The sequence below is a fragment of the Electrona antarctica genome (genome assembly GCF_951216825.1).
Source record: "Electrona antarctica genome assembly, chromosome: 6".
NCBI lineage: Eukaryota > Metazoa > Chordata > Actinopteri > Myctophiformes > Myctophidae > Electrona > Electrona antarctica.
The window spans coordinates 19,707,782-19,723,455 of record NC_136811.1 but is presented as its reverse complement, the minus strand read 5'-3'; the positions used below and the strand labels follow the sequence as shown (position 1 = coordinate 19,723,455).

General features: G+C 42.9%; 2 protein-coding genes across 10 annotated transcripts in view; one reads left to right on the top strand and one right to left on the bottom strand.

Annotated features, from left to right (window-relative positions):
* Window positions 1-432: 432 nt before the first annotated feature.
* LOC306925442 (uncharacterized protein) lies at window positions 433-8,641 on the bottom strand. Of its 7 annotated transcripts, none has more exons than XM_079504257.1 (9): window positions 8,558-8,641; window positions 8,119-8,186; window positions 5,543-5,630; window positions 4,455-4,544; window positions 3,993-4,095; window positions 2,758-3,025; window positions 1,913-1,987; window positions 1,565-1,588; window positions 433-919 (listed from the first exon to the last, which is right to left on the bottom strand). In XM_079504257.1, the coding sequence occupies exons 3-9, from the start codon at window positions 5,602-5,604 to the stop codon at window positions 756-758; spliced, it is 786 nt and encodes a 261-aa protein (XP_079360383.1). In that variant the 5' UTR covers window positions 5,605-5,630; window positions 8,119-8,186; window positions 8,558-8,641; the 3' UTR covers window positions 433-755. The 7 variants fall into 7 exon arrangements, with proteins under 7 accessions (XP_079360383.1, XP_079360386.1, XP_079360384.1 ...); XM_079504260.1 differs by having other exon boundaries at window positions 8,119-8,180; XM_079504258.1 differs by lacking the exon at window positions 8,558-8,641 and adding an exon at window positions 8,502-8,556.
* The window catches only part of LOC306925440 (mothers against decapentaplegic homolog 4-like), a 28,478-nt gene continuing 20,956 nt past the window's right edge, over window positions 8,153-15,674 (top strand). The window contains exons 1-3 of one of the 3 annotated variants that reach the window (XM_079504254.1): window positions 8,153-8,289; window positions 12,791-12,876; window positions 13,565-13,794. In XM_079504254.1, coding sequence (XP_079360380.1) covers window positions 13,567-13,794 — 228 coding nt within the window. In that variant the 5' untranslated portion in view covers window positions 8,153-8,289; window positions 12,791-12,876; window positions 13,565-13,566. The other 2 variants (XM_079504253.1, XM_079504255.1) reach the window with 2 other exon arrangements.

Here is a 15,674-nt window from a genome sequence, read left to right as displayed (position 1 = left end):
GTTTTAATTTATCTACCGGTAGTTATGAAATGACTCGTACTGTAGACATTTTTATTTAAATGTTTTGTTTGTAACTGTGTATTGCTGCTGCCTTTCGTAGCCAGGTCACACTCCTAAAAGGTGATGTTAAATCTCAATGTTAACTATAAATAAAACACACAATTATTCCCCTGCCTCACATTGTAATCACTGCGTGTCTATCTATAGAGGGTATGCGCGTGACATCATCATCAAACCCGGAAGTTATGCAGGAATGCCTACTGAGTGGTAAAAACTACTTTCTGGCCTTGACAACCCATGCATCCAAACATAAAAGTCCTATCTGATTGCATTAAACAATGTTAAACTCACTTTGCATGTTACTTTGCCACTCGATGTGCCATTGACTTTAAGCATGTGCATAGTGCACCCTCTAACAAAATAAGGAATAGGAATGATGACCATTTTAACTTTATTAACAAAAATATTATTCAAACTCAAAGATATAAAAAGTTAACAAATATACCGTATTATAAATGTCCCCTTTTGTTTACATAACAGATATAAAAATGTAAAATGTATCAAACAAATAACATACATTAAATTAATTCTGAACGTTTTTTCGAACTGTGAAATGTCAACAACACAAAACACTTCAATACCTCAATACTTAAATACCTCTCAGTGGTACTAAAACGTCTCATTGTATCTGTTTGCTCCAAACAATAACAAAAATGGACTCCGGATACAGAATGAGAATACAAATCAAATGGAGCCTAGAAGCTGTCTCCTGTCATGGACATGTATGTGTCCAGCTCTCTGTCCAGCTGTCTCTTGTCTCTGGACATGTAGTCCTCCATGTCTTTGTCAAGGTCCTCCTTAGTGGTGACCTCTGACTTCCACCTGGGGACCTTGGTCCCAAAGCTCACCCCTCCTCCACCTGTAAGCACAACAGGGCTGCAATTAGCCAATGCTAACCAAGTTAACAACTGCACATGACATTACACAAAATAACTACTAACATCATTAACTCAGCTCACCAACAGTTCAACCCAGACATACCTGTACGTGGCAGGTAATCAGTCCTATCTGTAAACAAAATAACTTGGATTTTCCATGGAATTTGGGTTTACACATTGAGGAGGCAGGTACATTAAATTAGGGGCCTAAAACGGGGACATTGTGGATGTATTGTATTGTTTTTCTTCTTCTGCCTTAAAGCTGCACTATGTAACTGTCCTCTTTTACACTGGATTTGAAACCGGTTTCCTGTGCATGCAAGTGCTGACATTTTACCATTGAGCTAATAGAGCCTGCCTGCTTGCTCAGGGGATAATTTACATCTTGACCATCAGGTCAAATTTTACATCAGATCCTGTGTCCAGGTGAGACATGACCTTTGACACCACCTGAATGTATAATAATAGGCCTACAATGTCTAATACAACCACCCCAATTGTATACTGTAAATTGGATTAACATACTCTACCATACAGATTGGACAAAGTGACAATTTATTCATTCAAAAAAAAGTTACATATGGCCACTTTAAACCATACATTTCAATGTCTCACCCACTACTCACCCAAAATGTTTCCTCGTGGTGGTGCTATAAAATGGAAAATAGTGCATTTATATAGTGCCTTTATCCAAGGCACTTTACATAGACATGGGTTTTGAAAAAATATAAATTGAAGCCACAGTGATTTATGTCTTACTGTAGTACTGTACTGTATGTACTGTACTTTGTGCCCAAAACATTTACAAACTTGCCCAGTGTTTGGCATGCCTTCTACTGGGGTGCCTTTGAGGTGTACTTCTACTCTACTTTGTATTATTACAAAACATGCATTAACCACTACTTTTTTATTCTGATCACTTGTGAAATAATACATTCTGCATAATGAGTACTTCTATGCATTCATGAACTTACCCGAGTTGAACTTTGCGTCCTGTCTTGTCTCTGTTCTCTCTGCCCATGGTTTCTGGACTCTCTGGTATCTCTTGTCTAAATAAAGTGATAACAAAAATTAAGAACTTAAATGATCAAGTTGGATGGAAATATTTTAGTATTATAGTAAAATTAACCACATTGACCCTAGCGTCCCTATGCTGGGCATTGGCAAACATTCTCAGAACACAGCAGAATTACAAGCTCACAACGTGCCAACTCAGCGTATGAGCCGCATGGCTTGGGGGCGGCAAGTCGTCCGGTAAGTAACCAATCCCAGGGGTCTATCTCTAGCGCACTGTAAAGGGGATAGACTCCTGCGTTTTCGTCCGATACCGACAATAAGTCTCTCCAAATCTTTGTGTGATAGGCACTTGAATCCTAGCATGAGGGGAACTTATATACTAGTCAAATATAGCAGATCTACAAGCTCACAACGCCTTGCTGCAAGGGGCTGTGAGCTTGTATGTAGAAGGTCAAGTTAACTAAGTATTAAAATGTCAGAAAATATACATTACATGAATTCAACATACACGATGACTGGTGCTGTCAAACAAGTCTGTGAAGATATATATGAAATCTATGAAAAGGTTTAATCTGCAATGTATATAACATGTAGTGGGTGTGTCCCTGCTTCATCTCTCTTTCTCTCGGCTAAGGGGTCCCTGTCTTTATCATACTTGATAAAGACCTCACGGTCGAAACGTTGTATATTTGTTTGCTGCTGTGTTGCTAATAAATATCTCCGGAGCATTCAAAAGTGAGTTGCGAGCCCCCGCTTTATTCTGTAATAGATTGTACACACATACACCATTATGGAAACTTACTGCGGTGCGTAGAGTTGCCATAACCGTCTCCCTTCCACCACAGACCCCCCAGGGAGAACACGCGGCCCCTCAGCCAGGAGCGCTGGAGCCAGGGCCTGAACCAGGACTTGGACCCCCCCGGGTAGCCCAGTCTGGTCCACACCGGACGGCGGCCTCTGGACCACGCCGAGCGGCCAAGTCTGGTCCACACTGGGCGGCGGTGTCTAGGGCACACTGACCTGCCCAGCCTGGACCGTACGCCGGTCCTCCCCAGGCGCTGTGTCACACTCTGGAATAGAGTAGTCACAATTATTACATAATCGTCCAATCGCAATTATTTGAGATAATAGCAATTATTTGAGATAATAGCAATTATTTTTGTAATAATCGTGTCCATGTCCAAAATGTCATACATAAAGCAATAAAAGCAGATCTACAAGCTCACAAGTTATAAGCTTGTAGATCAGCCATTTCCGCCATTTTAAATCATTAAGGAATTTTTTTTGTGTGACAATTAATTGACAGCCCTACTCTGGAAGAGACAGATAAGAGGGAAAGTACTGCAGATTGCATACTGGATGAGAGCCCAGGTGTGTGTAGCCTATGCATCAGGTATTGTATCTAATTCACCATTTACAAGGTATAGTATCCATCAGGCATACATTCCACAAATCTCTGTGTAAATGTTTGTTTAATGTAAATATCTCATCAGAATTGTGCAATTGTTTTTCATTTTCTTTCTGAATAATGTTGCTGTGTTATGATAGTGTTATGTGAACAGACACCGAGTCAGTCTGTTGATACTAAGGCTGGCCAGTAGGAGGTGCCACATTCTCACACAGAGCCAAAACCAGTGTCAAATCAAAGCAAAAACAGGCCACATTGAAATAGGGAACAAGTGATACAAGGAATGATCAATGCTAGAGTGTGAGGTGGAGTCTGAAGAGCTGTGATGAGAGGTGAGTCTGCAGCTCAGACCGGTCTGTAAAATAACTTTGAGCTGCATGTATTTTTATTGAAAGTGCTTCATAAATAATAGGACTGTGCAGTTATAAAATCAGTGCTATTGGACATCTTTACGTCTGTGTGAGGGTTTTATAAATATTGAACAAATATAAAGTATTAAAAAAGTGCTTCTGACAAAACCTATTAACTCCATTGGATCCTCTGAATTTGGGTAGTGATGCAAATACACCGGTATCTGCAGAAATATATCTATAAATTAGTATGATTTGAGCGCACGCACGCGCACACACCTTCTTCCTGGGTAGAACAAAACGTCCAGGGTTCATGTTGAAGACCGGTTCACAGTCAGGGTCAGAGGTCATGGGTGAGTAGACCTGCAGCACCTCAGAGAACCTACAGTGGATTCAAGCAAAATAAAATCTCACAACTGAAAACACACTAGCGCTCGCCGCTGTGTTTCATAAACAGTTAGCACAATGTGTAGAAGAAAGATGTTTTGGAAGCTATTCTGGCCATTCTGCATAAAGAACAGATCTACAAGCTTGTGTTATTTTGAGCTTGTAGAGCGGCTGGTTTTGGCAAAGAGATTTGGTGTAGAGGGAAACGAGGTGACCATGTATAGACGCCTGGGGGACCTCAAAGTATGCGGTGCTTAAGGGGTTAAAAACTAAACTCAAAGTGAGTAAGTATCCTGCCTGTGTGTGTGTGTGTGTGTGTGTGTGTGTGTGTGTGTGTGTGTGTGTGTGTCTCACCGATCATTTAGTGTCACACACGAAGAACCTCTGATGACTATCATATTTTTTGGTTGGGCCATTGTTTCGCTAAAGTCATCCAGACCAGCCCTGACAAAAAAGGATAGTAATTTATTTGCTTTCATGAAATATCTGAGATCATTGGGATTTTCTGGAAGATCGAACATGCATTCTATTGCTTTGTTTGACCACTTCAAATATTCTTTAATCTAGAAATAACGAAGAACTGAAAATAGGTTACACACAGGCATTCCGAAGCCCGCTATTCCGATGCACCGCCATTCCGACACGCTCATTAACCCTGTCCCAAACCCCAACCAGTAACCACACGCGGAAGCCACGTAGTCAGAATGGCGGTGTGTCGGAATGCCACTCGGTTGTTCCCCCGAAAATTGGCCATCTACAAGCTTACAACATGTCGCAGTGTGTGACGTGTTGTAAGCTAGCGCGTACATAGCCTATTTTCGGTGCATGGCATGCTTCCATAGAAGACATGCTGGCCTCTATGGAATCCAGATGACTGAAATCAGTCGTGGCGACTGAGAACTTAAATCCATGAGCCTACAGGACATGTCAACAGCCAGCACAAACACTAGTGTAAATAAATACATACATGTACTAACAGTCACCAGCTGACACTAGAACCTACAGCACATGTCAGCTGTTAGTCGTTAAGTGTATCGCTCAGGGACACTTATCACTGGGTGGGCTGGGATGCGACCCAGTGACCAAGCAACTTCTCTATGCACTGACTAAGCTATATACTCAGCTTATTGGGTATGCTTTAATTAGTACTGTGCAAACGCACTGAAATGCTCTCTCTGAAGTCTGAACCACATGAAGTCTAGCATTCCTATTCTGGGTAGTAGGCCATTCTGCATAAAGAACAGATCTACAAGCTTGTGTTGTCTTGAGCTTGTAGAGCGGCTGGTTTTGGCAAAGAGATTCGGTGTAGAGGGAAACGAGGTGACCATGTATAGACGCCTGGGGGACCTCAAAGTATGCGGTGCTTAAGGGGTTAAAAACTAAACTCAAAGTGCCCTTGAGTAAGTATCCTGCCTGTGTGTGTGTGTGTGTGTGTGTCTCACCGATCATTTAGTGTCACAATCGAAGAACCTCTGATGACTATCATATCTTTTGGTTGGGCCATTGTTTCGCTCGGCTCCCCCAGTGACACTGTGGGATGAGATGACATTGGTGTTACAACAAATGATACGTAGCTTGCAGAGTTAGTTCAGTCAGATATATTCGAGGGGTTTCATGCTGTGCTCAAGGGTGCATACATATACTCAAGGGGTTTATATGCTGCATTACTATGTGGGTGTATTCAGTGTGTGCAAGCATAGATATTAAAAAATATAGATGCCTCAAAATCTCTAACAGTCTTGACAATACAAAACAAGAAACAAACACAAACAACAAAGTTATTAATACAACAATACAACATCAGAGCCAGGGGGGATTACTAACTGAAAACATTAAAGAGTGAACACAAAGCAACAGTTCTCCACAGCTTTCTTATTTAAAAGTGCTGAAGGCATTCAAGTAAGGCATTTGCTGAAGGCACGCTGCGTCGCTGCCCAAGTGACGTCACTCATGCGACTCCTCCATGTCTCTCGCTGTCACTCAAGTGACTACTGGCCAATCACAGCGCGTCTTTTCCGGGACTTAGGTTACGGGGAAATCTCGGGAAAATTGTGCCTTCAATTCTGACACGCGCCCCAGAGCCGGAAGAGGCGTCTACGTCTGTGTGCAAGACCCCCCTGTCATTCGCTGATGTGGCAGTCAGCTGACCTATTGGGCAGGGTATTTAATATAGATATTAAAAGAATAGATGCCTCATTGGCCGCTCCAGTTCGTTGGAGCGATGTGTGTCGACGGGAGGGCGGAAGAATTTACACTGGGAGAGGAAGTACGCCGGAAGAGTGGAAGACACGCTACGTCACGCTGGCACTCAAGTGATTACTGGCCAATCACAGCGCGTCTTTTCCGGGACTTACAGACCCAAACATGCGCTCTGTGACGCACGCTCATGCTTCCGTGGGGCTTCGCAAGGAATCTCGGGATTTTTTTGCCCTGCATTGAGCACATACGCTCCAGAGCCTATGTAGCAAAAATGTAGCAGAGCCGAACGCCAAGATAAAATATTATATGCACATATTGTATTCTCCTTCTATAATAAATATTGGTTAAATCTATTCGTGATTTATCTGACTGAAAAGGTGTTACGTGTCAAATTGTCCGACTCCAGAATGTCGCTGTCAGGATCGAGGATGCTTAAGCATACAGTATCGCAGCTAAACTGGCACAGATATTATACACTACTACAGTATTAACAGATATTATAAACTACATCAGATTAACTCTTTAAATTATCATTGAAATAAAACTTTCAGGTCAAATAGAAATCAAAAGGAATGATCAGGCTTTTCACTTGAACCCAACAAACATGATTCCATCGACACCAGAACATGTGTGTGACTGTGAACTGAGGGGGAACGACAATAAACAACTTCAAACAACCCAACATGATTCGAGGTTACAGTATGTCCAACCACCATATGCACTTGTTAAAAGTTATACTGTGCAAGTTTTCAATTAACAATTTAGGCATTTACCAGAGCGATATACAGTAAGCAAGAACACCACATGGTAATACATCAAATACATAAAAACTAATCATCAAGAATCATACCATACGTAAGCCAAGAACCTGGAATAACAGTGGAATATCTATTTAATGAAACAATAAACAATGAATTAACAATTAGTTGAGCAAAAGGCTCAACTTTGTTGCCCACCGGCACTGGGTGGGCAGTGACCGAGGGTCACAGAAGTTATAGAGACCGGGACAAAACTCATAGGAATAAACATTGCTGTAGGGTGGAAACCTTACAAGTACGTCCAAAACCTTAATTCTTTATATTATTTTAGAAACATTCTGAAAACAGACAATCTACTTGTAAGCACAACACGTCCCATTGTCATTTTCACTACTGTTCTGTGACACTCAGTCTCTTGTATGATGAAGTAAGGCATTCATAATTTATGGGGGAAAAAAGGAAAACAAATATTTCTGCTCGATAGCGACTAAATGTTAACAATGTACCTTCAAATCTGATTATATGAGCCAACAACACAGACACGTGACAGTCAAAGGTGTTAATTTCAAAGACACCAAATTGATATGAATTATTATTACTATTAGGCCAATGGTTCTCAACTTGTGGTCCTTAATGGCTTGAATGTGTATTTTAGTCAGAGATTACCTATGTACAAGAATTCTGGACCAAATGTTAGACAGGCTATAATTTGATTAAACATCGATTATTATTATTTTTCAATTGATTAAATCGATTCGTGAATTGCCTGTTGCACCCATATAGACCCTATGCATTAGGAGGAAGATTAATAATCAATGATTTAGCAGCGTAAACCCCCTCAAGTATACATGTAGCCCGTCTCCGGACCCCCCGGGTTGAGCTCCTTTGGACCTATAAAGTAATCAAAATGTCAGAAACTTTAACGTAGGGTTCCGAAAGGAGCTAGTATACATGCAGTATAGGCACTGCAGTAGCACATGACGTGTAAATAATAAATATCATTCATCTCTACATTAATCCATATCATTCATTACAGACATTCGTGTGGCTCACATACATACCTTCAATAGGACGTGATGGATACAGCAGGTGCGACGTGATTACAGTTTGTACTGTAGATTATCTGTTCCTTGGCAAAGCATATGTGATAGAGAGTGTAAATAATTAAGCTAAATACTGACAGCTGGTCTGGAGACACGGGAGTTGGACGACAACATTAATCATTATTAATAGTAAGTAATCATCAAGTTACATTTAGTATTATTAGCTCCATAAAGTGCACGAGTTAAGCTAACCACCTGTGACTGAATGCTAATGCTGGAATGTCGTCCGTCTGATATTACATCAAAATCAAATTACACCTAATATAACGTGACAAGTCACGTTAATTCAAACTAAACACGTTCAGCTCGACGGATAAAACTTGTTAAAACCAGAAATCAACTTTAATTCCAAACGTAGGCCTACTTTGAACAATTTGTGGCGATGCTGCACTTTTACCTGACTTCAGTGGTCCGTCTCCTAATGTGGTCCTGTCCTGTTTGGGTTGATTAATGTCATGACGTCATAACTCAGGCATTCTCCTCCTGCCTGCAAGATCCATGCTGCTTTGAAGTATATAGCATACTGTACATTTATCATCATATCTAAACAGTGGTTCTCAACCAGTGGTCCAGGGACCATGTGATCATTTTATGATATTCTGTACCCGCAAAATACAAAAACTTAAGACCGGCTGCCACAAAACAGTCATATCAAGGGACCTCAAAACCTACTCTAGTGAGGTCTTTAACCAAGTATTGGAGAGTCTGGATTGGTCCGATGAGCTTAAAAGCACACATGTCGAAGAAGCTTGGCTTGGCTTCAAAACCAAATTTACATCAGTACTGAACAACATGGCTCCTTTGAGAACCACCAGGGGCAAAACCCGCTCGGAACCATGGATGAATTCGGACATACTGGCTGCAATGAAAGCCAGAGACAAAAAATGCTCTGAAGTTCTAAAATGCAAGTCAAAGCTAGCCAAGCGCTTCGACAGTGTTCGCCAAGCTCGTTTGAACAACCTAAATACACAACGAATCAAACTACGAAACAGTGTAACTGCCATGACCAAATCAGCTAAAAGTAACTTCATTAATGATAAAGCTGAGGAAAACAAAAACAATCCTCATGAGCTCTGGAAGCTACTAAACAATCAACTAAGCTATGGTCAGAAACTAAAAACCAGATTTTCGAACATAAACATCAAATCTGACAACACTCTCATCACTGACAACCTTGATGTGGCCAACTACTTGAATATCTTCTTTACAAACATATCAACAACTCTGGTTAACAAACTGCCCTCCCACTCTGGGCTCTTTGGTGTAGAGCACATTACAACCTTCTACAAAAACCTAGGTGTTTGTAAAGACGATTTTAAACTAGTTATGGTAACAACTGATGAGGTAATTAAGAAACTGAGTGCCCTCCAACCCCACAAGGCCACAGGACATGACAACATTCCCTCCAAATTTCTCAGAGACTCAGCCATCTCTATAGCTCCAATCATCACCCACATAGTAAACCTCTCCATCAAACAGGGACAGGTCCCCCAAGATTTCAAACTGGCCAAAGTAACCCCCTTGCACAAGAAAGGGAGTAAATTAGACCCCGGCAACTACCGCCCTATTTCTATTCTTAGTTCCATCTCGAAAGTGATGGAAAAAATAGTCTATGAACAGGTTGAAAAGTATCTTGCCACTAATAAATTATTGTACGAGTTCCAATCTGGCTTCAGAACATCCCACTCCACTGACACATGCCTCCTCTATTTGAGCGACCACATCAAACAAGAGGTGGACGCTGGCAAATACTGCGGCATGGTCATGCTGGACCTCCAAAAGGCTTTTGACACCGTGAACCACTCCATACTGGTTAACAAGCTAAAAGCAATTGGTTTCGATAGCACATCAGTGAGCTGGATGCAATCCTACCTGGAGGGGAGAGAACAGATGGTGGAAGTGAACGGAACACTGTCCCCCCCCCTCCCAGTGAGCTGTGGCGTTCCACAAGGAAGCATACTAGGGCCTCTACTGTTCCTAATATATGTAAACGACATGACTTCAGCCTGTGACTGCAACTTGTTCCTGTTCGCAGATGACTCAGCACTGCTGGTCTCGGACAGGGACAAACTGCAGGTTGAAAATGCCCTCAGCTCTGAACTCGGTAGAATCTGCACCTGGCTCGCTGATAACAAACTATCTTTACACCTGGGAAAAACTGAATCCATTCTCTTTGGCTCTATTAGTAATCTCAGCAAGGCAAATGGCTTCTTGGTTAGAGTGGGTGACAATGTTATCACACGTAAAGATGAAATTACCTACCTAGGTTCCATCCTGGAGGCTAATCTTTCCGGTGATAAAATGGCCACCAACGTAATCAAAAAAGTCAACCATAGAACAAGATTCCTCTACAGGATCTCCTCACTGGTCAACAAAAACACCTTGAAGACCTTAACAGGAGCCCTTGTACAGGGTTTCTTTGACTATGCATGCACCTCCTGGTACCACAGCACCTCAAAGGCCCTTAAAACCAGGCTCCAGACTTCCCAAAACAAACTGGTCAGGCTCCTACTTGATCTAGCCCCCCGAACCCACCTCACCCCTGCCCACTTCGACAGGCTGGAATGGCTTAGGGTCGACGACAGAGTACAGCATCTTGCAATGGGTCTGGTCCACAAGATTCGATACACCACCAAGATACCCATGTACCTGTCTAGATACTTCCTTAATGTTAACGAAGTCCACACCCACAACACCAGAGGGAGTGCAACGAACCATGTACAACCCAGATTCGGCACAAACAAGGGACTAAATTCTTTTCGCTCCTATGCCACTAAAATGTGGAACGCCCTACCAACTGTCATTAAGACATGCGAATCCCTTGACTCTTTCAAAACCGCTCTCAAAGGGCACCTACGGACGGCTGCAATTCGAAACTGGCCCCTGTAAAATCGGAATCCCTCAAACACGAACGCAATGACAACACAAGAGACGGTCGCGGCCACACAGCCAACTCAAGGTATGGCCACTGAGCCAACTTGGGGACCCAACGCAAGGACAACACAAGAGATGGTCACGGCCACACAGCCAACTCAAGGTACGGCCACGGAGCCGACTTGGGGACCCAACGCAGCTCCTCCAAGGAAAACAAACAATTTAACGGAGCTGAACGTGAATCCCCCCCCCCGCCCCCCCCCTTTTTTCCCCTCACTGTATATTTTTCTTTTCCCTTTTTACCTCCTTTTTGATGAATTCTTTTTTGATGAATTCCTGTTCTGTCTATAGAAGTGTCTATTTGTACGTCTCTAAATGTTTTGATGATTTGAACATGGTGGACCCTGTTGGAAACAAGTGTAATGCTTAATTGGGTCGTCCACTCACAGTTAACAGCCTTTGTATTGAGTTTGTGCTTGAAATGTACTGTAATTCTGCAAACTGTTAATAAATTCTTCAATCAATCAATCAATCAATGTGGTACTTGAGGGGGTTCTAGGTGGTCCCCAGCTAACTGATGATACTGATAGCTGATGATGGAGATTGCTAACCAAATTGATCCTTATCAGCTGACCCATCACCTGACTGTGAGCTGTACACACAACCCGTTAAGAATAATGTTTATAAGTTTATCTTCATACACAATTAAAATGCAAAGTAAAATGAAGCCAAATGGACCCATTTGTTTTCATTTTACACTCTCAAGAGTTCAATTATTAATTAGAGAATGTAAAAATAATTGTTGTTTTGTTCAATGTGTGCCTGTTATCTCTCCTATAATAATGGCACCACATCGATCCAGCATGGAATTGTGGACAAAACGATAACAAAATATTTTATACATCATACATTACTATGCAAATGTAGGCTATGCATCTATCAAAACAGTGCAACAAAGCTAACGTGACACAGGGAGAAAGGTCGTGGAGGTAATGATGGCCCGTCTTAGGACCAAACAACAGTCCATGCATGGTGAAGTTTTGTTTAACAGTGATTAGGAAGGTTTATTTAGCAGATTTTATTTTTGGCTTTGGTCTTAACGAGGTGGTTTACCACAAGCTGTCCTGGCCTGCCAATCAACCACAAAGCACAGCCATACACACACACACACACACACGCACTCACACGCGCACACACACACACACACACACACACACACACACACGCATGTACGCAAGCCCACGCACACGCACACGCACACACACACACACACACACACACACACACACACACACACACACACACACACACACACACAAACTCAAACTATCTCTCTCCTTCAATCTCCAGCTATTTCTCTCACTCTCCCTTCTCTCTCTCTCCTTCAATGTCTCTTTTGCTACAGTTCTCTAATTTCTCTACCTATATCTTTCTTTCACTCTCACTCAGTGTCCCTTTCTCTCTCTCACTCTCAGCTACACACACGCACACGCGCACACACACACACACACATACACACACACACACACACACACACACACAGGCAGACGCGCGTCATAGTTGGCTCCGATGGCAGACAGCCATTGGCTCTCCCTTGGCCCAGACAACTTACAAACACTGTCTCTCTCTCTGTCTGTCACTCCCACTCTCTCTCTCTCTCTCTCTCTCTCTCTCTCTCTCTCTCTCTCTCTCTCTCTCTCTCTCTCTCTCTCTCTCTCTCACTCTCTCTGTCTGTCTCTGTGTGTCTGAACAGCAGGATGTGAAGGAGGCTGATAACAGAGAGCAGTCTGGGGCTGAGCAGAGTTTAAAGAGCTCTACTGACATTCTACTGCAGACTGAGCGGTAAGTAGAGTCCAGTATAGAGTAGAATGGACCAGAGAGACAGCAGATTAGAGAGGAGGAGAGGATACTAGAACAGAAATGGAACAGCCAACGATTAGTCAGATTAGAAGGTACAGTAATACATTGGAGTACAGTAGAGTACAATTCATTACTACCATTAGAGTTATAGTTACTCGTCCAGTTTGTTACTGGTGGTGGAGCTAAAGTATAGGTCAGTTAACCGTGTTTTAAAGACTGGTCTGTACAACCCAGGTTAAATTTGTCATGTCATGTCATTTAACAGGCTAAAGATTTTAGAACACTGGTAGTGTAAGTTAAACCTGGGTTAAGAAGATTTAAATCATGAGTGGTCAGTAAACCTGCGTTAAGAAGATTGAGATCACTCACTGGACAGTTAATCTGGGTTAAGAAGATTTAGATCACTGGTCAGTTAATCTACGTTAAGATTTAGAATGCTGGTCAGTTAGCCTAGGTTATGTTTAGAATACTGGGTTAGCCTAGGTTAGGTTTAGGTTTAGAATACAGGTCAGTGCTGATGCGTATATCAGTATTGTCCATAGTCTAACCTCTGTGTTTGTTTGTGTGTGTATGTGCTTGTGTGTGTGTGTGTGTGTGTGTGTGTGTGTGTGTGTGTGTGTGTGTGTGTGTGTGTGTGTGTGTGTGTGTGTGTGTGTGTGTGTGTCTATAGGCATGTCAGTAAACAGCAGTGATGCGTGCGTCAGTATAGTCCACAGTTTGCTGGTTCACCGTCAGGGCGGGGAGAGCGAGGGCTTCGCCAAGCGGGCGATCGAGAGCCTCGTGAAAAAGCTGAAGGAGAAGAAGGAGGAGCTTGACTCCCTCATCACCGCCATCACCACCAATGGCATCCACCCCAGCGGCTGTGTCACCATCCAGAGGACACTGGATGGACGGCTGCAGGTAGGGGGCTCTCCAGTATGCAAACCTGTGTTTCCTCCTCGATTACACCAGTGAGGGGCGGGGGGGCGCTCTTTCAGAACAGGTGCATGCGCCAGCCAGATAATCCCATACATACAACAAAACAACAAGAGAGTAGCCTACAAAACAACAAAATACAAAACGTTTCAGTCATTCAGTCCGACTTCACTGCAGTATCCTTTTCATAAATTATATTTGTACTTAGGCTGTTGTGACAGTTTATATAATATCTAGAGAAATTCTAAGTTTCAAACACCAAAGTAGTAATAGTAGTAGTTGTGAATTAGCAAACTGGACATTTGGACTGAAAATGTTTCCTTTATCCTCATGTTGCGCTAATGCACGCAACTGTTGTTTCTCATAAGTGCATGTCCGTTGGCCTTCAACAACACAGCCATCGCCAGGCTCCTTCCCAGCCCCTCCCACCCCTCACTGGTGTAATTCTGGGCAGGAAAAGCTAGGTCGCCTCCAGTGCACTACACTACGCTATGCTATGCTGCACTGTCGTATGCTATGCTTATGCTACACTAGGCAATGCTATTCTACTCTACAAACAGCAGGAATTACTTTATTATACCTCTCATAGAGTAGGAGAATCGGAGCAACAGCACTGCATGTTGTTGATTAAAAGAGAGCTGAGCGAGAAGGCACAATTCTCGATCTACCAGTCGACCTTCATACCTACTCTCAGTATGGTCATGACATGTGGTTCGGGATGACTGAAAGAACAAGATCGTGGATACGAGCTCAGCCTGAATGGGCTCTATGCACACACACCATTATGATAAGAACTTGGGGACGCCTTCCCTACTCCCTATGTTGGCTCACTGGAAACACTCTGCTACACCAGTGGGTTCCAAATGGCCTCATACGGGTCTGTAACTCTGAGAGTTATGGGGGTACTTGAAATGTAAAAGTTTGGAAACAATTTTACACTAAGTGGAACAGAGCAGAGCCTTAATTAGTATAATGGGTAATATGTGTGAAGGAAGCAGGGAAGTGGCCTGGAAGTAGGAAGAGTTATTCTGTGTGCATAGAGCCCATTACAGTAGTTTTCTCAGGAGGGTTACTGTACTGCGGAACGTATAAGAAGCCCAGTCATGCTGGAGAGACTTGTTGCAGTGGTTTGGACCAGGGATGGGAGGATAATCGTTATTAACATTTATTGCGATAACAAAACGCACACAATAATCATATTGCAGAGATTTATTGCAGAGATATTGTTAAATTGTCCGTCACACACGGACGGCTACTATATGGATGCTGGGGTGCAAGTGGTTAACAAAAGGGACATTTTAAGAGGGGACACTGGAGCAGCACGGACAATTCAAGTCTTCTTATTAGGTGCTAGTACAAGAAATAACGACAAATGTTTCGACCTACAGTACACGGTCTTCATCAGAGTCATTACTCGCGAGACCGACCGACGATGTCGGTCACTGTTTTGACCTCGCTCCTGCTGGCTGATGAGCGCCTGCCTACAGGACGTTTTCCACCCATGTCCAGCTCGAAAGAGACCACGGGGCAGATGAAATGGGGGGATTCTATCTCCACGCTGAGCTCACCTTGGAACACCTCTGCATCCCCCGACTCAGAAGTGTAGCTCATGTAGTTCAGGGTAATGTAACAGTCAGACAGGTGGGGGTAGGGGGGTGTTATGCTTGTCTGAACATCGTTCTACTCTACTACCCTAGGTAGATCATGTTTTTTAGCCTGGACAGCTGCAGGCCATAGGTCGCTCAGTCAAACACCTTAATCCAGGTTAACTGACCCATAGGTTAACTGATCTGTGTTCTATTGTCTCTAAATTTACTGGCAGGATTGTCATGGACAGTGTTGTCATATGCTTATTATGAGCAACT